General features: G+C 39.0%; 1 protein-coding gene and 1 long non-coding RNA gene across 5 annotated transcripts; both read left to right on the plus strand.

Annotated features, from left to right (window-relative positions):
- Nucleotides 1–116: 116 nt before the first annotated feature.
- LOC111271284 (uncharacterized) lies at nucleotides 117–12,434 on the plus strand. 4 transcript variants are annotated; one of them, XM_022852005.2, is made up of 5 exons: nucleotides 117–475; nucleotides 873–1,260; nucleotides 5,705–5,950; nucleotides 10,594–10,850; nucleotides 11,460–12,434. In XM_022852005.2, exons 2-5 carry the CDS (start codon nucleotides 1,044–1,046, stop codon nucleotides 12,153–12,155), a joined length of 1,416 nt encoding a protein of 471 aa, XP_022707740.1. In that variant the 5' UTR covers nucleotides 117–475; nucleotides 873–1,043; the 3' UTR covers nucleotides 12,156–12,434. The 4 variants fall into 4 exon arrangements, with proteins under 4 accessions (XP_022707740.1, XP_022707757.1, XP_022707754.1 ...); XM_022852019.2 differs by lacking the exon at nucleotides 117–475 and adding an exon at nucleotides 544–688; XM_022852013.2 differs by lacking the exon at nucleotides 117–475 and adding an exon at nucleotides 733–751.
- A 2,287-nt stretch (nucleotides 12,435–14,721) lies between these two features.
- On the plus strand, nucleotides 14,722–19,488 carry LOC111271308 (uncharacterized). Its single transcript, XR_002686799.2, has 2 exons — nucleotides 14,722–18,990; nucleotides 19,239–19,488. It is a non-coding gene; the product is annotated as an uncharacterized LOC111271308 (long non-coding RNA).
- The last annotated feature ends 2,853 nt before the right edge of the window (nucleotides 19,489–22,341 follow it).

Raw genomic sequence — 22,341 nt, forward strand, 5'->3', positions numbered from 1 at the left:
ATGTGTGTGTGTGTGTAATAAGGCGTAATCGCTCTAAACACCTCTACCTCAAACCGATAATGATGAACGCGCAGTAAAGCGTATATTATTATTGTTATCAGTATTAGCCATAAGTAACTTTCTGCCTCAAGCCAGTTTGAGTTCACTACACTGAATACGTTCAAAAGCCCAGCGAATTTATTACCGTCGGCTAATATTATATACTAGTTACAACAACTGACATGCGAGAGGCTTTCTTTCGCGCTAAAGCTTTAAAAAGCATTCTAAATTAATGAATCTGTAAGAATCGGTCAGTTACGCATTGATGGCCATCCCTCTAGGGCTAGTTGGCTCTTCTCTTAGGCGTGTAAGCGATTGGCCCGGAAGTCATTCTGGTCTGCAGGACATGCATTCATTCTGTTTTGACGCACGGAACGGAAGTCGGGATAGCGGATTCAGCCAGTACGATATGACGACCCATTGCAAACAACTAGAAGTATGCATATATTTATACAAAATATACACACGTATATATATCTGTATTGTATACTAAGCTAATTTCATTTGAAGTCGTGTTTGCACAGTGAGCTAATTGGTTGATTCATTAACTATTATGCATAAAACGTAGAGCTTCACTGTGTGCTCCATCGTATAACCCGTATTCGTGTTGCTATAGAGTATTTTAAGTGATGGAAAGTAGCTGTTGCCGGTACAGAGTTTTCAGTATATTGTTCAAATCGATCGCACTCCTTAAAGTGGTTGAACAAGTGTTGTTAGTATCACTGCTCGATTTGGCCGTTGCTAATATTTTAATATGATTGATCAGATAATTACCGAAGTAGTACGATGAGGTGGCTGATATTTAGAGAGAGATAACATATTTTTGATTGTAGGAACCAAGAATGCAAAGAAATCTACGCGCGATGTAACCTTGCATATATGAAAACATGCGACAACATACAGGAGTCAGTACAAGAAGTTCGGCTGAGTCGGATGCGCACATAGAAAAAAAAAGCCTGTTTCGTCATTGCTTTCGGTCACAGCAGCTGCTGGCGTAGGACAACATGAAACGCTCCCAAATTTCTGTCCTTAGTCGAGGCGGGACAGGTAAATGTGTCTTGTGTGGACGACGCGAGGGGACCAATGCGCTTTCCAAAGTGAAATTGTTCCAGTTTCCACCGATGGGCGAACCGCGACGTGCGCTGTGGCTGAACCGTTGCGGACTTCAACCGGAAGCACTGCCTTCGCGCGCCAAGATTTGCAACGTTCACTTCGTATCTGGTGAGACAATTAACCAAAGAGAGCGAAGCTACTTGGGTCTAAATAATAGAAAGGAAGCGGAAGAACAACAATTGGATATCATGCCACAAAGCAGACGATTGTTTGTTTGTTTTCGTCGAGATCTTCTTTATTGAATCGCTGATGAAGAATATAAATTACTAGAACCTGAGCACATGTTGCACATAACGGATTATTGCTAATGTTGTAAAAAAAAAAGGTAAGAAAAAAGTATTTGCATCGTTTTAATACGGGAAATTATTGAGCTAAGACTCATAATGACGGGCAGTTTAGAAAGATTTATCGAATTCAGTAATGTGCTGGCGTTGTGTGGCGTGACAATGAGTTTAGATTGTTCGTGCTTAAACGTAGCGTTAAAATATTATACATTAGGTTAGTAAAAGATCTCTAGTAAAAGATCCAATAAAAGATCCGAAGCAAATTTTAATTACTGGTTTGCTGGTTAATAATATTTTATGCATATTGAACTATTGCGCTTTCTGCAAAACGAAAGTTGATATGACGTAAAATTTATTGACTTGTGAAGTGTACACTTTGTCTATTGCACTAAAATTTTGTCGAGGCTTACTTTAGCCCATGACCATCATGCGAGATGATGGTCATAGTTCTGCTCTTATCATTACACTAGCAGTTAGTCTCTAACGTGTACCTGATAATCTGCGGATCTGACCGCACGGTTTGACCGCTCGTACTTGAATTAATTTTCTAGCCACATACTACTATTTCTATGTGCACGTATGTATGCTAATCTCGAAGTGTGTTTAGACATAATATGGACCTTATACGGTCCCATACGAGCGCTAGCATGAGCTCCTCTGTGAGCTTTTTCTTTTTAATAAATACCAACTGCATGTGGTGACGCTATAGGCGATTTGCAATTATACATCAAAGCTTCGTCACCCAAGCAACTAGTAGAAACCCCCATAAGCCATTCTGTTTTGCAAGCTTGCACCAATTGCTTTTTGTTAGCGCATCTATCGTTATAGCTCATCTTGTGTTAGCTATAACGTCTTGCTGGACTCGCACAGGTCATTGACTGCCTGTCAGCGAGCATTCCGAAAGCGAATTTGGCTGAGTTGGTGAGAATTGGTCGCGCCGATATACATAGGTACATTAGTTCGAGTTGAGAAAAGTTGAGCGTAAAGGGGTTGCCGCAGGTCAGGAAAAAGGAACGAGTATAAAAGTAAGACGAAACAGGTTGAGGGGTGGAAACCGCAGTTGGTTGTTTTTTTCTCGAAAAACGAACTATTATTCCACAAAAAATCTGTTTCTCCGGATAGTGGCTAACCAGCTTGGTCGATGGCAAAGCAGCATTTATCTGGAAGACAAAGCTACATCAAGATAGCGGTGGGTTAGGAAAACAGAAAGACAGGTGATAACGCCATGCCTTTGCAGGTTAAAATTAATTAGCAGAATGTTAGTGGAAATAGAAGGAATTAAAACAGCGTAAATATTGTACGTTGCTATAAGGTCGAGTCAGCGCTTACGCTACGCTTTGTTTGAGTCTGCTCTCAAGTAGCATTGCAAATCTTTAACTCTTCATCCCCAGTGAGTACGACGCTTAGATCTGCCTAATAAAGCGAGATATCAATGCGCAAGCCCTGGGGGCAGCATCGTCTGGGTGGCTAATATTCATCTTTGAACGAGTTGCTATAGTAACGATCATAACACACGCATGCTAGTTCAAATCTCAGCGTTGGCAAAAATGATTAACAGATATTCATAATTAGGAAACTAAGAAATGAAGGAAAACCAACAGATAACGTAAAATAAAATGTAATGATTATTTAGATTAATAGTTAACAGTAGTTAATATGATTGCCGTGGCATTTCATAGATTTGATCGAGAACCTTCACTTGAGTCTACTCCGGTTAGATTTCTAATGGGGGAAAGTCCTTTATGTTATACCTAAATTAGCATAATTTGTGGTTCGGAAGATTTGTGTATATGGAGTAAATAACTAGATTTACTATGTTTAAAAAAACAATGAAAGCAGACGTGAATTTGTTTAGTCTAAGTCCATTTAATGCGACACTTTTCCATTAATGTTGACGTCATTGCTGTTGCACAGCTCGTAACCTCCTATCTGACACCTCACAGAATCGCTGCTCGACCTTTGAATCCATATAGTTTTCTACGCGACAGGAAAGATCGAATACAAGTAGCATATGCAAGGGACCAAACCGATATGAAACCAGTCGGTGGCCGTTTCGCGGTGGTAGCAATTATAATAAGGTTTCGTTATTAAAGTTGTTCTAAAGCATTGACAGGGAGAGAGCGTTCCGAAATATGATCGTCAATGTTTCAGTTAAACGAGGTGAACAGGGAAGCAATACCTCTCTCGGCACTGAGCGAGATCTTACTATCTCGCTCAGTGCCGAAACACGCACGGTAACAACGACAGATTCCAACATTGAGTTGTCACGGGCGATAACTGGTGGCGTCTTTATATCAATGTGAAGGATATAAAGGAATCACTAGCTTCGGAAGATACACTTAGATTCGGACTTAGGCCAGATCTCTATCCGAAAAAGTTCACGATCTGGTTTTGGTAAAACTAGAAAAATCTTAGAGACTGAGAAGTTCTTGAGGGAAATCGGTCGACAATTATTGAAACACAGCCCAATTGCATTGAATAAATGAGGATATTTAAGAGAAATAATCTAATAAACTAAGCGGAGTCATTTTTCCACATGACTATGATAGCCAGTACACCGTGAAGCCTTCCAGTTGCCGGTAAGCGCTTAGAAGTTTCTTTTGCGTTTCCCATATTTTCCAAGCCTCAATCATATAATCGAATTCTACAATAAAAGGTGTCCTAAGAGCTTTCCGGATGAGTTCTTCATCGTCAGGGATAAGCATTTCTGGAGAGGAGAAATGAATTCATTGAAATGTGTGAAAGGATCATAGAGAATAAAAGCTAATGCATAATAAATTAATTTATTCCTACCATTGGAGTTGAATGTTGTGTTTGTTCTTAGGTGAAAAATCGTTTGTTACTTACGTATTAACCGAGTAGAGGTTGAAAAGAAAATTCTGAGTTTTTGAAAACTGCCTGCTCGCTTATTATTTAGTTCTGACATGTGGTTGCAAAGCGCTCATCCTGCTCTACTAGCAGCGTGTTATAACAGTATCGTTTTATGAGCCCGATTTCAACTCCAAAGAACTTGGAAGTGAGAATGATGCTCCAGCTAGAAAAAAGCACATTTTCGGTACCTTCTGTACCATGTATTTCATTGATGCCAAGACGCTGCCTGAACAGCCCGGCACACTTTACTTGTGAACGGTAACGACACTGTCACCAATAGCTCTGTTCAAAAATGGAGTTTTAAAACCGTATCTAGGACTTAGAAAATGCGCTCCGCTTTGGCTTCCCGTTCGACCTTGATGGTAATTATCTGAAAGCACTTTTGATAGGAGATGGCCGATAAACAACTCGAGAATTAGTCGAAAAAATGAGTTGCAGACACACAATCACTCTTAGCCATTTCCTGTCTTTTGAGTCTACATTGAGACCTCTTGTTTTGGTACCTCATTAATTATCTGAATCCAACAAGCAATTACGATTCAACGCTGCATTTCAATATTTCACCCAGTATCGAGCGTGACGTAACCGAAATGGCCGATTTTTGCACAGAATTATCTCTGGTGATGAAAAAAGATCTTTGTATGTCAACATGAACCAGAAATCGGAATGAGTTGTTTTAGTAGAAATGACAAAGCCCAGGGTTGTACCTAAGCTTCATCCAAAAAAGATCGTGCTTTGCGTTTAGTACGATCGTGAGACTTTGCTTCAGTGAAAATAATTTGTGCAAACTGGACAGTGTATCGGCATGTTTATTTGGCCTCGTTGCATCAGGTCAAGCAGAGTGCTTTGGTGAAGAAATTAGAGACACGAGATGGAGCCACTCCACGATATGGATACACATTAAAAGTCACACATTAAAGTTGCTCTCTTGGACTTTCAATGGCAGGTTGACGTCTCGATATCTCGGCCATGGACGTATTTTTACTTTTTTAATTTACTTATAGGCCCTCGTAACCTCACATCTGGCACGGATCAATGACTCGAGATACGGTTGGAAAAAAACTTCCGAGACAACAACCAGTACCTTCTGGCGAGACAGCATACGTAATTTGGTGGAAAGATGGGAGAAAGTGAACAGCGACGAGTGTTATATAACGTAATGAATTACTGTCACAGAACTGAACAATCTAACGTCCTCTATTTAGTAAAAAAAGTGGAGACACTTTTTCCGAATTTAATATACTCAAGATCTGTACTATTTGATCATTACTTTGTCAGTAAAGTTATCGCACATAGTCTCCGCACTGGCTTATCTTGAACATTTTTTTGTTGGCATATGTAAACACGAAGACGCTCACATCACTTAATCTAGTGTATTTTTTTTTTATTGACTTTAGGCCAGCCGATTAATAACGAACAAGATATAGATTTCTCACCGTCGCTCCAGCTTGTACAATCTTCTCCTGCGACCCGAACTCCCTTAGTAAAATCGAGGCAAAATCTGCCTAATGAAGCATATTCGTCCCTCGGAGATCTCAGCTCATCCGTGATTTTCCGGGACGTAAAATGCAGAGGGCTTGAAAATACGGTCACTCATGGTGATTATCATTCGAAAACGACACGAAAACTGCTTTCTGGTCAAGGTAGGTAGAAGGAACTGGGGAGTCGCGCTTTTTAACATACGAACATATTAATGTTCAGCACTCTGAGATGTCTCAATGAACAAATCTATCGTGCCTAAAGCGTGCAAATGCATGGAATATCCTAAACGTAAACACCAATTGCATCCAGAATGGAGGTAATTCAGAGCGACTTATATTTTTTTCAACTGGATACTTAATTTTTTTGCAGTGCATTAAATATAAAGAGTGCAGAAAAACTAACTCAGCCATGTAGTTTTGCTGTTGATTGCAACCTTTATGCTATGGAGTGCTATAAAATGAGACAAAGATTTCCTAAAGTTCATCTTCAGTCACTAGACTTCCAACTGTGGACCGCTTCGAAATCACATATTCTTATGCAACTTCGATCTTATAGCGTAATAATGATGAAGAATACGGAAAGAAACTTTTAGTTTGGAAAAATGCTGGAAAAGAAATAATACTATGCTGTAAATATGACTTCCGTACGTTCCGCAGCGTAACCAAATTCTACAATTAAGTTACTTAACCGTTATCTTAAATGAATAGCCTATGAGGACACTGAATGGAAATGGTAAAATAAGGTTATTGTAATTGAATAGGCGTTGCCGTTACCTGTTGAATATCAAGGTACTCAGGGCGACGCATCACTAGCGCCATTAGAGATTACAACTTACTATAATATAACTTGACTTTTTTTGGCCAGGGCATAGAATCGTCGTCTCGTGAATTAGTTGAATTAGTATCGTTTTTTAATATTTGAAATCAATACATAGCGACGTTCAGCCTTTCAAGTTAGAGTTGTCTATTGACGCAACCGTCCCATCTTCATAGACAGTTTCCATGTGGGTATTTTGGATCAGTCATTTCAGAGCGAAATCAAAAAAACAGTTTAACAAAGCTTTAATCATTCGTAAACGTGAGCATTTTCTTTCGGACAAACAATATTAGAAATACAGATTCGCAGATTTATTTTTAATAAGGCTATTATGTTAATCTTCGCAGATAAACTGATAGTTTCAGTTTGTTGGGAAATGTGCATGTCTAACAGTATAACCAGCGTACCACTGTTGTGGAAATTAAATGCTATTCTTCTAATCTTAAACAACCCCGCTTTAGGCCAATACTCGATTTCAACTTCAACAAATGATTGAACATTAATGTACGTCGTCATTATAATTCGCTTATTGCTATCGTCTTATATATGTGTCTGTTCGTTGTATCATCCGCTCATCGTTTCGGTTTCTTGTAAACCGCTCGAAGTGGTTTTGTCTCGAAAGCTGTTAATGTTTGTTTTTTTTTACTTATTTTACCTTTCCTATTAGAGGCGATAGAACGGCTATCGCTATATTTCTTTTTGGTTACAAATCTTCCTTGGGCGTAATGCACCGATGCCGGCGCTAAAAACAACAGGAACTAAGCTGTCTTGAGTTGCCTTTTCTGCATGAAGAAGCAGATCTTCACTTTCAATTGTACTGATTTGTTTACTTTGACCTGTAAGTCAATCGCGTTTTGTCACACAAATAATGCTTTCAAATACACTACAGTTCAGAACATAGATTTGTGTTAAAATTTGCTATTCAGATCGTTGTTCCAGCAACGAGTCGTACCAAAAACCGAGATTGCGTTGAATATATCTAATGTTATTAATGGACATTCGACTGCCGAAGGTTGCCTACAGCATGTCTATTGCATAAAGAGTTTTGTCTTTGTGACCCAGTTACACTAAGTGAGCTAAATTGTCGGTGAACTAAGCTTTTTCCCGCTGTTACTTTTATGAAAAGATCAATCTGAAATTGTTATTCGAGTGTTGCAGTGCTACATCTTTTGCCCAAGCGCTGGGAACAAGGCCTTTGAGCTTCGATGTTTCAAATCGATTATTACCCACGATAGCTACATGCCACAATTTATAAGCATAACGTAATCTAATAATAAACATAATAAAACGAAAACAATAGTTTTCAATAATAGTAGCGTATATTTTTATGAAGAAGCGGTTTGACCAAGTCACTAATCACCAGTCAGATTTGCACCCGTCGAGTTCTCGAAAGTTTTTGCAGAATTCGCCTATTTCTCTGTTTCCATCAAGTTGGCCGGACTGCTTTTCCAGACATGTTTTTTAGGGAAGAATCAGTACAGCTCCCGTTCTTATCTATCTATTACCTTTAGCTTTTCTAATCGTTAGTGCGCAATCAGAACTACGGATGCAAACACATCATTGCATTGCATAATAATAATTATATGCTATTCAAAATACCTATGTCCGGCTTAAATCTACGTTTGCTATCAACTTTAGAGCTAATATTGTCGGGTATTATGTGTGATCAACCAGGATTTCAGAGGCACTGCACACTATAATCGACTCGGTAGTAATTTTTTTTCGAACTTTGAATTCCCACGTTCTATTGGGTTACACCTATCTCCCGGTTTGACATCAACTAATATGCCCACGTCGGTCAATTAATCCTAGATACTTTCTCAGTCTGTTTATATGTACCTTTTTTTTTTATAGACAAATAACATTTTTTGCTAAGCTTTGTTAATACTATAATAACGTTGATTAAATTCGATTCGTATTTACATCGTCAGATCTCTGTAGGTGATGACTCCATTTGTGCAATAATTCTGGTCGTAGAAAACATACGATTACTGTTTACTTTATTATTTTTTTTTTATCTAATTCAGTCAACTGGCCACAAAATACAACCCTAATGAACAATTATACTCCTCAATAAAACTAACGTCTAATTAACATGAGTTATTTATTCTTCGTAGAAGAAATTGTAATTATATGACGCATATGCTTCGGATTAAAATTGTTCTTCTTTTTGCTGATACAAAATGGGTATGTGGAAATGGCGTATAGGGTCCGGAGCATTGACTTTAATCTGTTGTGTTTGAGGATTGCATTTTCTTTTGAGCAGACTGAGTTATCGTCGTACCTTATGGAAATTACTCGTTTAATACAGTTACCACTACTGCTTATATTACAAAATGGCTATTTCTTTCAGTTTCTCAAAAGGAATCGTCATCGACGGGTGACAAAGTGATTTTTATCGATGAACGTCACTAGAAAATAGTCAGTTAAAACGGTCGAGCAATGGGTTTGAAATGCATTTGAACCCGGGTTATAATTCTTAAGATCGGTTATAACAGTAAGAAAGAGTCTAGTAAAACCGTTAAATTTATTTCCTTTTCAAACTACTCAAGGGCTGATTTACCATTATCATGTCTTCCTGTAAGGGTTCACTTATCCCCTATACAGAGTGTCAGTAAAGGTTTTCTGTAGGCCTCAACATTAAGGCTTGATTTCATAACAATTTGTTTTTCAAATTTGACGAACAATTCGACAACTATAGAAAAACAATCTAAACAGTGTGAAGATTCAACTGAGTTATAGGCGTGGTCTGTTCGATTAAGGGTCCCTCAGTAGTAGAATAAATAGGTGGTTACGCTGCACAACTTAATACACTCAATAATTAGAGGCCCTGAAAGATAAATTTGTTCTAAAAAAAAAGCATCCCGATTTTCTGCCATACCAAAAGGGCACTACTGTAATCCACGTAGGCGTATCCTATAGATGTGTAACCCATGGCATTTTGCTGAAGAAGCATTTTTGCGGATCAGCAATGCAACTGCGTTCGGACAAATAGCGGAATATTTATATGGGCATATAGGATATATAAACAAGTATACGTACAACTCTACGTGATGGAGAAAAGCTCCTACGTTAAATTTATGGCCTTTGTGTCGTTATTAGGAGTGGCAAATTGGCGTCGCAGGCTATGACTTGGTCTAATCATATAATCGGGTGTGGTTCTCGAGTGGTGATGTGGCTTGTTCCGCAGGTGGTGGTTACCTGATCACTTCGCCGATGATGCCGGTGAAACACGCTAAAGGCAGGTTGTCGGGAAGCAAGATCTTTCTTTATCAGCAAAGAAACCATTACTTTTTTTTCGGGCTAGGATACTAAGCAGGTCCTTTAAGAGGTTGACGCTAAGGACGGTCAACTAAAGCTGGACAGTTGGGTCATTGGTCGTGGATTTTAAATTAACCTAGAATCCTTATAAACACCTCAATACCAAGACAGATAGTGCATTCGTAAAATAGGTTTAGGCTTCAAGAGATTTCAGAATGGATGTGAATAAGTAATCCAACATTATTTAAGGTGATATAGAAGTTCACGTCGTGAACTCGTTTCTGTGTAGTGTAATCTGCATATATAGAAAGAAGCTCTATGAATAGCATAGAATTCTATTTATAGAGCTTCTTTCTTATCATACATCGCCTTAAAAACGTATTATACATACATTAGAGAAGCCATGTTGCCTATCTTGCAGTCATTGGGAAATAATTGTTCCAAAATATCGGTAGTGTCGTCGCAGCACGTTCATTCACGCAAAGTGTATAGTCTTTATCGTAGAGGATAGCGTACTGTCCTTTAATTTTTCTTTCTCGTAGAGCATCGATGGCTTTCTCTGCTCCATTTGATAGCAATCCCGAATTCACAAATATTTTTTTAACCAAAATTTAATCGATTAATGACGTTTTGGTTTACGCCATTAAACACAATAAAAAAAAGACTTGAAACAAATCAAATCAAGTTTTTTGCCTCGTCTCTCTCTCTCTCCTCCGATTGCTCTTAGGTTCTTCAGAATCGTCTTCGACCAATTCTATCTGCGTTGGAAAAATCAAAACAAATATGACGAAAGCAAATAATCGAATTCAAAAGGACAGTTGGAATTCAGACAGCGATAATGCAGAAGACGATTCCCTACTATTTGAGGACGAATGCCCCCGCGAAGATTGCCAGCGTCAAGCTCAACATATGGTCGAGCTCCTTGTCCGAGTCGGAATACTTGAGCGGACCGTGTGCGATCTTCGACACAACCTTCAAGATAAGGTTCGACCATAATATATAATTACAATATTAATAGCAGTCAGGTGTTGTTGCTGGTCGTACCTATTAGCAATCCCTGATTCAGTCTAGTCAATAATTGAACGCATCAACAAGTTTTTACGAATAACAGACAACACTCATTGTGTACACCGGCGAGAAAGAATTTACAATTCACGAGCTTGAAGGTACCAGCAAAAATAACAGATTGCCTATATGATTGTAGATTCGCTGACTTTTGAGACATAGCGCGTGGTCCAGCGTTGGCTTGGAATAACCTAGTCTAGTTAACACCGGCATCGATCTCTTCTAGCACCGATTATCACCATCAAGTACTAAAGCTTGTGTATTTCTGTTGATTAATGCAATTTGTGCATTTTCAGAGAGCGAGTGCAATGATCTTTATCGACTGGTCAAACGTACTTGGGCAATAAGTTAATGTTCGAATTTATTTAAGCAAGAAAACCTGGCTGTCTTTTCGTAGATGCTCAAAGCCATAGGAAATATACATACTTACAGTAAAATAACTTGAAGCTTATTCAGCTTGAGCGATTTCTACAGATATATATTTTAACAAATGTGCGTTTATTTTCGCCCGTCATACATATTTTTCAGGAAAAGGAGATTGCGTCTCTACTAATACAAATGAGAAAGCCACTTATCGAAAAGACGGAGCGGCAACAGAGAACAATCGTAAAACTTCGAGCGGAGCTTAATTCTCTTCGCAGACAGACAAAACCTAAGAAACGCCCAACGAGGAGTCAACGAACTTCGACTCGTGAAGATGGATATTTGAAGGACAAAAGTGTCAAAACGTCACTCGTGGCAGATACGGCTAGTCCTATAATAGAAAGGACGTCGATCAGTGATCAAAAACCGAAAGGTCGTTCCGAGCAAGAAATCAGCGGAAATGGCAAAGCGACAGAGACGCCTTCGTATTTATCGCGTTCGGCACTCAAACTACAGATTCGGACAAACGTATCACGTTACTTTGAGGACAATGATGCTTCCGGATCATCATGCCCTGCCATCGTGGGTATGACCGATAAGGATCTTGTGCCTCCTGAAGATGGAAACGATAATAGTCTCAGCGGAAATGACCTTGATGGTAATAGTGTCCAGGTAACACAATACAAAGATGAAGAAGTGACAGGTACCTTCCAGATGAGCTCCGACCTGCAAAATATTAAGTCAGGAAGTAAAAGTGTTACAACAATTGTGGCAAAGGACGCAGATGTCATAAGCGAATTATTGCGGAGCATTGTCTGTCGAGTGGCATATAGGTCTCCGAGCCCCTATTATGTGTTATAGTGCGGATATGATGACAGATGATTAATGCGACCTGGAAACGTAGCCTGAGTGTATTAGGAACATTCTTATAAACGCAAAGTTTATACGACAAATGATTGTCGTGGTTTAGGATAACAGTTTATTTATGGACTGAGATATATAAACATGGGTTAATTTATCTACTGAATAGGGTATAAATGTGAACTGAAATTTCCTTTTCTCTATTTTGAAATAGCTTTGGCCAATTTTTTCACCTATCTTGATTTTGAGAAAGTCTGTATAATAAACACTGTAGAGTGATCTGCCCATTGTTTAGTTTAGGCTATAGTATAATATAGCGTTATGGCACTTGCATGGAAAGAAAATTCACGCACGTACACCACGTTGGTCCCTTCGAATAATCTCTCGTATAATTGAATTTGTTTACAATTGTTCGTAACAAAAGAGGAGTAGTGAGCGGCAACTATGATGACATGGTGTACTCTCAGGTCCTATTTTTTTAGGCTGGAACCGTTAGAGTTAAAGGTTTCGGGCTGAAACTCAACAGCTAACGAGGAGCAGTGCCACTATCCTCTGCAATAGTTTGATTTTAAACCGCTAGAAAATTTAAAACGAAGACATTGTAGGCGCGCATATTATAGCATTTTGTTATGACTCATATTCCTATATTTTTACTACTAGTTGAACGGTTAGCACCTACTCTGAACACATATCAAAGCTACCCCCGATTTGAATTCAGTCGCTCAATTTTAATACTGTTATCAAGGTCTCAATTACTAATATATTCAAAAACATTTACCAGATATTGGGAAACTCGGGCATTTTGTTTTGCAAAGCGGAGTCTTCGCTACCCCGCCTACCTCACGAACCATGTATGGAACATATGCTCTGATCGATATCGATCTCGTAAATAACAGGTAACGGAGAAAAAATAACCAGGAGAAGTATCGGACAAATTAATTGGTTCTCTTCTAGATTCGGTAAGTAAATATGAGCCGTTCGGCAAAAAAAACGAGCTTCACTGCACAATAGCATTTGCAATAAAACGTCTGTTATTATCGTGAAGTAGTAAAGACGACGAAGCTCTTCCTGTGCATCTGCGGCCGTTATTGTCAGAAACGGGAAGAGAAAGCTAGGCCGTATTGCTGAAGAAATCTCGGTTAACCACCCACACACAGGCCACTGTGAAGTGCAAAAGGCTGGAAAGAAAAATAAAATGAAAATAGCATCGGTAGATGGAAACCTCCGTACAAATCGCCTGAGGGGACTGATTGCATTGAATAGGACGCCGAGCCGTCCTGCCATCATAAGCAACACGGTACGACAGGCGAGTGCGCTGGCGCAAGATGCATCGTTTTCTCTTCGAATTTCCAGGCTTGTCACGGTTATTTTTAGCGAGTTCGCCTGTAAATAGCTGCAGTCTTAGAACCGGTAGTGGCATTATAGGAATGAGTCCTATTTCTCGCTATAGGTAACAACCAATATTTCTAAAATAGTTAATCAAGATCTCTTACTAAGGCAATTTTTGAGGCTTAGTGGCAGTAATCGGCATTGCCTGCAGGAACAAGCTTCGAGTAACTCCGGGCTTTAGGGGATGGATATCATATTTGAAAACCGTTTTATGCTTACACGAAGATTGCTATACATCACTGTGCCTGAATATATGTTAAGACAGTCAGCGAGCAGTCGATCCTGAGCTGCGATGGATATTACTGGACTCAGCGGCGCACAAAGACCCCGTCTATTTAATCCAAGTTGAAATAAGTAAGTGTTATAGGTTCAGTTTGAATGATCATATTTTTTTAACATTGAAATCACAGTAACTGGCATTAAGATGACAGTGCACTGATTTGTTGCACAGAAATGTGAACTCTGAAAACACCTTTTCCATTTAACTTTTTTAAAAGCATAAGTTTAGTTGAATTAATATAAATATAATTATTTTAAGTTCTTGCTTAATTTTCTTTGCTTCTGAACATGTCTACCAACTTTGTTTCTTGGTAACATCCACGCAATCAGAATCAGTCTCTTAGATTAAAATTTTCCATCGCTTCCGCTATGTTTGTTACTGCTTCTCGTGATCTGTTGACCTACCGCTTTCGTCTGCCAACCACAAAGCTTCCCTGCTCGCTGAGTATATAACATATGCTTCTAATTGGGCTAGACATACGCTTTCGATTACAAGAACTTTTCTAAGCTACTCTCTCGTTCTAGCCGTATTCGTGAAAATTCAAAGAAAACTAACCCTGCTTCTAGATCTTCACTTCTGCAGAAGGACTCTAAGTGTAGAACACATTCCACCTTCTCTCATCCTGTTCTGCTTATTGGTCTCACGCTGTCAACTATCCCCTGGGACTGTTTGCTAAGTAGGAGGATCATCGCTTTTCGATCCAACTAGCTGCTTTTTAGGGGCTTGCTAGCCAAAGGATGAACAGGAAGTCAAGACAAAGAAGAGACAAAGGGGGAAAAACCGTGTCACCCATACTACCTTGAAATCTTCCTTTGTTCTATGCATTTTCTGTAATAGGCGAAACAAATGCAGTTACCAGGCTTAAGTCTGAAGAAATTTGATTGTATTGGGGTAAGCCACCTTTAGATATGTTTTCGTTTTCACTAGCACGTTATCTGTTTTTATGAAGCAATCTTTCGTTCGACACTTGGAACATGTGTCATATAAAGCACTAACACATACGTTGACTTGCGGACATTGTAGCTTTTATTCAAATTAGAAAAATATACTTACTCTAATAATAATTTTGCCATTGCCGAGAAAAATGATCCTGAAGTGCAAATGTATGTTTTACTGAGCTTCTTACGGATCGCTCTGAAATAATAATCTACAAATAACAATTTATAAACAATCTCTTGAACTTTGGTACGTCTCCTGGGAATGATCAGGTAAAATATATTCATAAACTTTTAGAGCTACGGAATCATAAATATGTATCGTTATCATCGATATAATTCCTCGGACCGAATATATGAATATCATAATCGCCTACTGCTGTATGCGGGGATAAAATTCTCAGTTGTCTTACGTTTTATAATGTCTGGCGTAACATTTAAACGAATTCAGTACTGATGAGGACATTTTTAAAAGCCTTTTAACATAAGTGTGTGTAACTATTTCTATTCGTGAAGTCGAGGGTCATGACATTTAGCAGCTTCCCACTTAGAAAAATTCCTATTGTATTTAGTACATTACTGAGAAAAATATTTATTTTTCATACACCTCGAGGGAAGGGGCACGCGGACGAGAAATCAAGTGACTTTTTAGGACCAAATAAGGTTTTAATAATTGTTATTTTCGTATTAATTTCTCAGATGATTACCCAGTACATTATGTGGTGACAGACTGTTACGCCATTTGCCTTTACAGCCCGTAATGTTCTACTCATAATGTTACCATGTTATCTAACTGTCAGTGTAGTATATTTACTCATTTATATTAATGATTGTCTCACATCTGTTAAACGCTTTTCATACTTGAGGTTGCTCTTTTCCGAATTTAGGGGAAACTTCTTAGTCTGCCCGTGTTTTCTTTCTGTTAATAGGACTCCCCGTCAGGTACATTCAATAAATCCAGCTGTTTAAGGCGTCGTCAGCTCAGCATCATTTCGCTTGGTTGGCAATGTTGACGAGGTTTGAATGCGCGTTTTTTCTAGTAGTCTTTCTCCATCAGTATTTCTCTTACATAGGTCCTCTTTATTGCCACTTTCCTTTATGCTCGCATATTCTCTATCCTAACCGAAACCTATTTACGTGGTTTTTAACATTCTCTGTATTAAGCTCCGGTGTAATCTCTCCTTGTTCCTTACCGCTCACTATCTCGTCAATATCCGCAAGGCAGTATTTTCCAAGACCGAGTCGCAATGCACGCATATGCCAGATGAAGCTTTATGCAAAAGATGCCGCTTTAAAAATTTCTACGTCCGGTGACGAACCGCAGGAGTAAGTAGAAAAGCTTCCCTGGAGGTCTCCCCATACAGCATCGGGAATGTTCAGAATGTGGTCTCTAACAGTGGCGCTAGGGGAGCCCCTTAGAATAGAGTTCTAGTTGTCCTGCTAGGCACGCATGAATGCCTTCCATGCATGCTCTGTAGGGTTTCTTTACGCAGTCCATCGTTCTTTTATTTTGAGTTCCCAGAGTATTGAATTATCCAGTACCAAAACCGCTTGGTCAGTTTGTTTGAAATGGCACATTACTTTCGTGACCTTGTCGAGATAAATTCCAAAAAGAACTGTTTCCATCATTTTTATTGCCTTTCCGAAAACATTTTTTAGTTAGAGGAAGATGGGTTAAAATTGGTTTGCTTAATTTTACAGGGATTGGTAGATTATTCTCGCACGCTGGTAGGTCCACGTTCAGTGGCGTGGTGTTTAAGTACAAAACCCGTTCGTTTACTAGATTATAAAGCTGCGGTCCTAAAGCACTGCAGGGTTCCCTTTATTACCGAAAGGATGTGTCACTGTCTTTGATAATCAGCTCGAATTTGGACGCATAGCGAGACGCTTCCTGGCTTAAGGCATCGGAGAGCCGCACGACAAAGTGAATGCGTTTCTCTTATTTAGCACTATCATAGCTCAACTTTATGCTTTCCTCAACTTTTCTTTCACCTATTCTGCCTTTTTCAGAATTGTATCAAGTGGAATAGGGCAAGACACTTTTTCCTAAAGCCATATTGGGTGTAAAATATTAGTCAGCTTTCTTCTGCGTAGTCCCGCAGCCGTCGTTCCATTATGGTCCGGTCTCCTCTAGCCATAGCGGGAGCAAATGAGTAGAATCCTCTCTTATAACAGGTATAAAACGCATCTTGCACCGTCTTCACAATTCTGGGAATTTTCTCCTCTTAATTTTGTCTTTTTCGACTTTCTGCGGTAGTCCCTGATAGTTGTCATGGACTTCTGTGAAAAATACCGTTTAGCACTTGTCTTTGCTTTTTAAGATTTTCGGTTTGGTAAGGCTTTTTATTTCATACATCTAATAAGTCTCAGCGTTTTCATTTGTTGCCTTTAGTTTTCAAATGTTTAATCTGGCACTTTGCCTTCTGGCTATGGCTAATGGCATTGGCCATAATTTGCTCCGTAGATGGACTGACGTTTATCTCGATACCTTCATTATACAAGCATACCTGTCCTGTAGATTCCTGCAAACCTTTTTGATGGGTGTCTGTCGGTCGTCTGCTAGGCCTAAACAACTGAGGCTGTTGTTCTGTCGACGAGACACCAGCTAGATGCTGAACCCAGCAAGTCGCTAGTTTGAGGCTACCGCGAACATCTATATATCTGCGTCAATAAAAAATGATTCAAATCCCCTTGATTATCTTTGACGAATTAATAGATAACGAAATTTACATTCACAATTAGTTCTTTTGAGAGTTTGGGCCGAAGACAAATTTCCTTATGATATAATTCTTCTGGTGCTATAAATATTACGGGGGGGGGGGGGGTGATTGTTTTCATCAGCCGAAACTACCCTTTTCTTCTGTTTTTATATCGCTAATGATAAAAAACAACAACTGAACCCTTTGGTTGCTCAGGAGGTTCCCTAACAAAAATCGGTACCTCAAAGCACTATTGAGCCAATCTAATTTCGAAATCTTTTACTGCTGGCTTCACTTACGTCTTATTTTTATCAGCTGCACTGAAGACCTCATTGTAGGCAATAATTATCTAAGTACCTTGGACACGAACGCGATATTTTGCAGTTGACTCACGGAAAGCACCTTATAATATTATCCAGGTCGGATCCCCTTCAAGACGATAAGTCTTTTAACAGGTCTCGAGTTCCTTTCTCACCTGTTGATTTTGTCCAAAGGATCCAGTAGTGTTAGGTTTAGATCGCAGTTACCCTTCCGTTCGAGTCTGTTTATACAAAAATGGTATTCCACGGTTCTAAAACATAAAGTGACTTCGTAAGCAAGATATGGTAAATAATAATAACTTTCAAACTGCGACTGTAATCGCAAAGTTTATTGAAATACTGTGTTTTTTGGCAATACGCTTTCTCCACATGTGTATCGGATGCACGTAACACAAATCTAAGGTTCACGTGTACTAGGCTCGTATAATTATTTCCCCTTAAAACTATACGTTAGTAGTTTATGAATTGTTGTTACTAATTAATTGTTGGCAACTGTATTTATTTACCCTTTTCAAACTTTCTCATTTGAAATTAGAAATTTACCCCGTACAATTAGCGCAACAGTACACTATATACATTATGTTGATATTTGTTCTAATAAGGCCATTAGCTTGAACCCGGTAAGTTAGAAGAGTACTTTCCACATCATGCTTGGGCAGAACTGAGTTTTTTTGTAAGTTTAAATCTAGAACGTCTAGAGTCACAGATTTATTGATTACAGAAAACAATCATCCAGTTGCTCAAAGTGATAAAACATTTTATGCCTCACACTTTTGTAGAAAAAAATTATTTTTAAAAAGCTACCACAAATCTTCTTTGCCCCACATACCCTATTATCTAAGCTATTCGCGTTCGGCGGCCTTTGTAGTTCAAGCCGCAGAGTTCTTATCACTTAGAAAACAACCTCGTGTTGCTACATTCCCGCAATCTTTTATCTATTTTTCTGACCTCTTTCTGCTCAGTCCCGGTAAATCCATATTCTTGGTAAAATAACGGTACTTGGCCTAATCTTATCCGTGTTGAACCGTCTTTGATAAGTGTATGCAGTTCTCCTTGGCGCCAGCCCCTCCTGAGAGAATATTCCGCCTATCTGTCCAGAGAAGCGCTTACATTATCCCATAAGCGAGTACAACTTTCCGTGAGACGGGACCTGGTTCGTTAAGATTGGTGCACATCTGGCCTGCGATGACGCGGAACAAGACCAAAGCATAGGTAATTAGGTTTTAGATTTTCGCTAGAAGATGTCAAGCAATGTAATATAAGTAATTAGTCTTTCTATGATAAGATTGCCATTTTTTAATTTGCATTAGACTAGTTAAGAACGCTGATCTCGTTTTCAATCTTGATTCAATTTCAACAAATTTATGCAGCTTTTCATACGATAATATTACGCTAATGATATAAGAGAACACAATGATTAGAATCCGAAGCTTAGCCGGTGTATCTTGTTGATTTTTCAGGCATCATCGACTAAGGCCTATCCTTAAGCTGTGTATACATTGTACCTATTCGGTATATAGCGTATCATAATTTCACAATGGTGATGGGCATTGGGAGTAACGGAGCATACTTGATTATACCAGAGTTCAACTTTTCGCCATTAAACTGATTGCATTATTATTAGACAGAAAGTAGTAATTTCCAATTGTCGTTTGTCTACCAATAAAGGAAAGGCACGCCTTGTTAAAGGTACCACATTCTCTTCAAGTATTTTATTGTGTTTTTTTTTTAGTTCTGCTGCTACTGTTTTTGATAATCCAGGAGAGTATGAATGTTTATGTTAAATTGCTTTCCCATTAGGACTTAAGATAACATATTTAAGTATACATGCTTCGATATAGCCAAGCATGGATTAATTATAAGGATTATCCAACACAGTAATAATTATAATTATCATTGCTCTTTCAGTTTACAGCTACGTCTGTAGTTTATTTTTTTTCTTTTATAGACGGTATTTTACGTACGACGAAACACCACCAGAACAAACGGTTCCGATGTGTGCCTAATTTAGGACTCGATACCCGGTGCATGTAGTTGATCTAATCCTTTGGAAGCCAATTTATACTGGAGGACGTGAGCTAGCATCTAGCTTTAAAGGTCTTTACGAAAAAAGACACCACTTGAAATATTAGCTTGATCCATAGCAATATTAAAACGCAGTGTGGAAAAGTCATCAGAGGAGCTAATTCGAATGTTCAGCCCATCTATCACAAAGTCATATTATATGAACCGGAGTAAAATAAATCTGCTGGAATAAATAATGAACATTCTATTTAACAAGGGCAAAGTCTAAAATACCGACACTGTGATCGACCGACAACGAGGGAATATCGACAGCATCTACAGGTTTTCCCAAAAAGTCAGTTGACGTGATATCGTCCGTTACGTAGGCAGTGTCGTACTTTAGTTAAAACCAGCCGAATTCCATTTACTGTTCACGGTTCTTTAGGTCTCCTATGGAAAAGCAACATCTGAGCTCAGGAGTATCTGATCTTTTCCGGTTCCGGAAGCTTGTACCAAAAAGAGTCAACAACTGTCGCTGCTTCCTCTCAGCGTGAACGTTTCAAGCAACAAATTCTAGCAAACATGGCCTGGCAGTGTGGAACAAATCGTCTGTGAGAAGTGATGGCACTAAAACTGTCAGAGTCTGCTTCTAATACCTAGGCCGCTATTTATATGGTTTGCTCGAGATATACAACCCATTAAAGCAGGCGTGACGAACCAATCCCGCTGTATTGTTCACGAGTCCTAATGTATATACAGTGGAGTTCAGCCGAGCCATTATTGATGTTTTAGATAACTATGCGCCGTCTGCATTTTCGCCTAGTGAAGTGTGGGTATCTGGTAAATAAATCAGTTAAAAACCGATCATGTATTGTTGTTGTGTTGGCTCACGGTTACCGTGGAGAGATAAATCGAATTAAAAAAAAAACACACAACCTAAAGAAAATTAACTAAGGTTTGATGATTTCAAAAGGAATCTTTATTACAATTTGTTTTTATTCCTTGCTCAGAACGTCCTTGATCAAATGTAGTAATTTTTATATTACGAGAAAAAAGCAAACACCGAACTTCAAGGATGCTAAATTAAAGCTTGACGCCCCTTGAGGCACAATTTCCTGACCTTGTTAAACTTCAGTCAGTTTTGTCCTTACTTTGGTCACGTAACTCTCCGGCTGGGTATATTCCAAAAGAACGACGTCTTTAATTTTCTATGTAGAACGCAGCCAAGCGAAAATATGTAAGTTGAATTTAGCTAAGCTCCGCTTTAGAGCCATGATTACAGAACGGACTTCAGCCGCAACCCATTCTTATCAACAAGATAACTTCATTCAAAGATAATAACAGTGTTTACGTTACCATTAGCGTCTTACATAACGACAATTTGCTGATGTAGAACTTTTCCAAACGATTCATATCTTCGTTGAATTTCTGCGAATATGGCTGGCTACTAGTACTTCTCAAAGCGATCGCAAAATCAACAAATTGTTCGAAAGGTCTTCGGCTTGCCCGAACCTTAATAGAATCTGCGAAATTTTTAAAACTAAAGGAAGGCTACGTTATGGAACCCTGTCTCTCAGACGAGTTTAGAGTACAGACTCAACGGTACAAGGCATTACCGACTCTTTCTGAACGCTTAATCGACGTTCGGCCTACGTTTATTGGAGACGACAATTAGCACATTGCCATAGCATTAAGGCAACGATTTCAAGCATTACAAGATACATGCTAGGGAGGACTTTCCTCACTTTTAAATCTTTTAGAATCTAAACAAAAAAACAACAACAGCATACATTGTGAACTTAATAAAATTAGCTTGAGGATTCGGATAAGATACAAAGGAACGGAATCTATAATATAGTCAGACCTTCTGTACGTGATTAGGTTTCCAAATGTCGCTGAGGCAACACCGCATCCAATGAGGATTCTCCTGAATCGCATCTTTGGCCAAAAGGCGTTCTTCATTATCGTTGCGGCAAATAGTTTGCGAGTATGCTGTTACGACTCGCTCTACGACAATGTTTGTTAGTATAGTTGGCCATATACTTGAACAAAACATAAATGCTAGAATTGCAGCTAAACGAAGGTGCATCGATTGCATGTTCGCGTGTGAGCTGGAACTTTGCTAAATTTAGCTCTTGTAGTGAGTTACCATAGGTAACGCGGAACGATTTTAACAATTATGCAGTCATGACGAGCTTCATAGAAGAGCATTCACGAAACCCATTTAGCACATGAATTAAGGGCCTGCAACTCGTGAATCGAGATGCCACAAAAATGCGATGTGTCTACAACACGTCAAGTATGATTGCGTGAAACATGGAGCTTCGAAGTAGGTAAGGCCTTTCCCGTGACTGATCACACAGGTTTTAAGTTGTCTAGAGAATAAATCCTTCAAAGAGCATTGGGCTCCTGGCTGAAACGTGTATTTAGTACACGTAGCCATTAAGTAACGCGTTCACAAAAAAAAGACAGGAGCCTACTTTTGCTCCTGTTTCAACAGATTTGCACGTATGACATGCACGTATGACATGCATGAGGACAGGAATGTTATTATTTCAA

Source organism: Varroa jacobsoni, unplaced genomic scaffold (genome assembly GCF_002532875.2).
Source record: "Varroa jacobsoni isolate VJ856 unplaced genomic scaffold, vjacob_1.0 scaffold_169, whole genome shotgun sequence".
NCBI classification, from domain to species: Eukaryota; Metazoa; Arthropoda; class Arachnida; order Mesostigmata; family Varroidae; genus Varroa; species Varroa jacobsoni.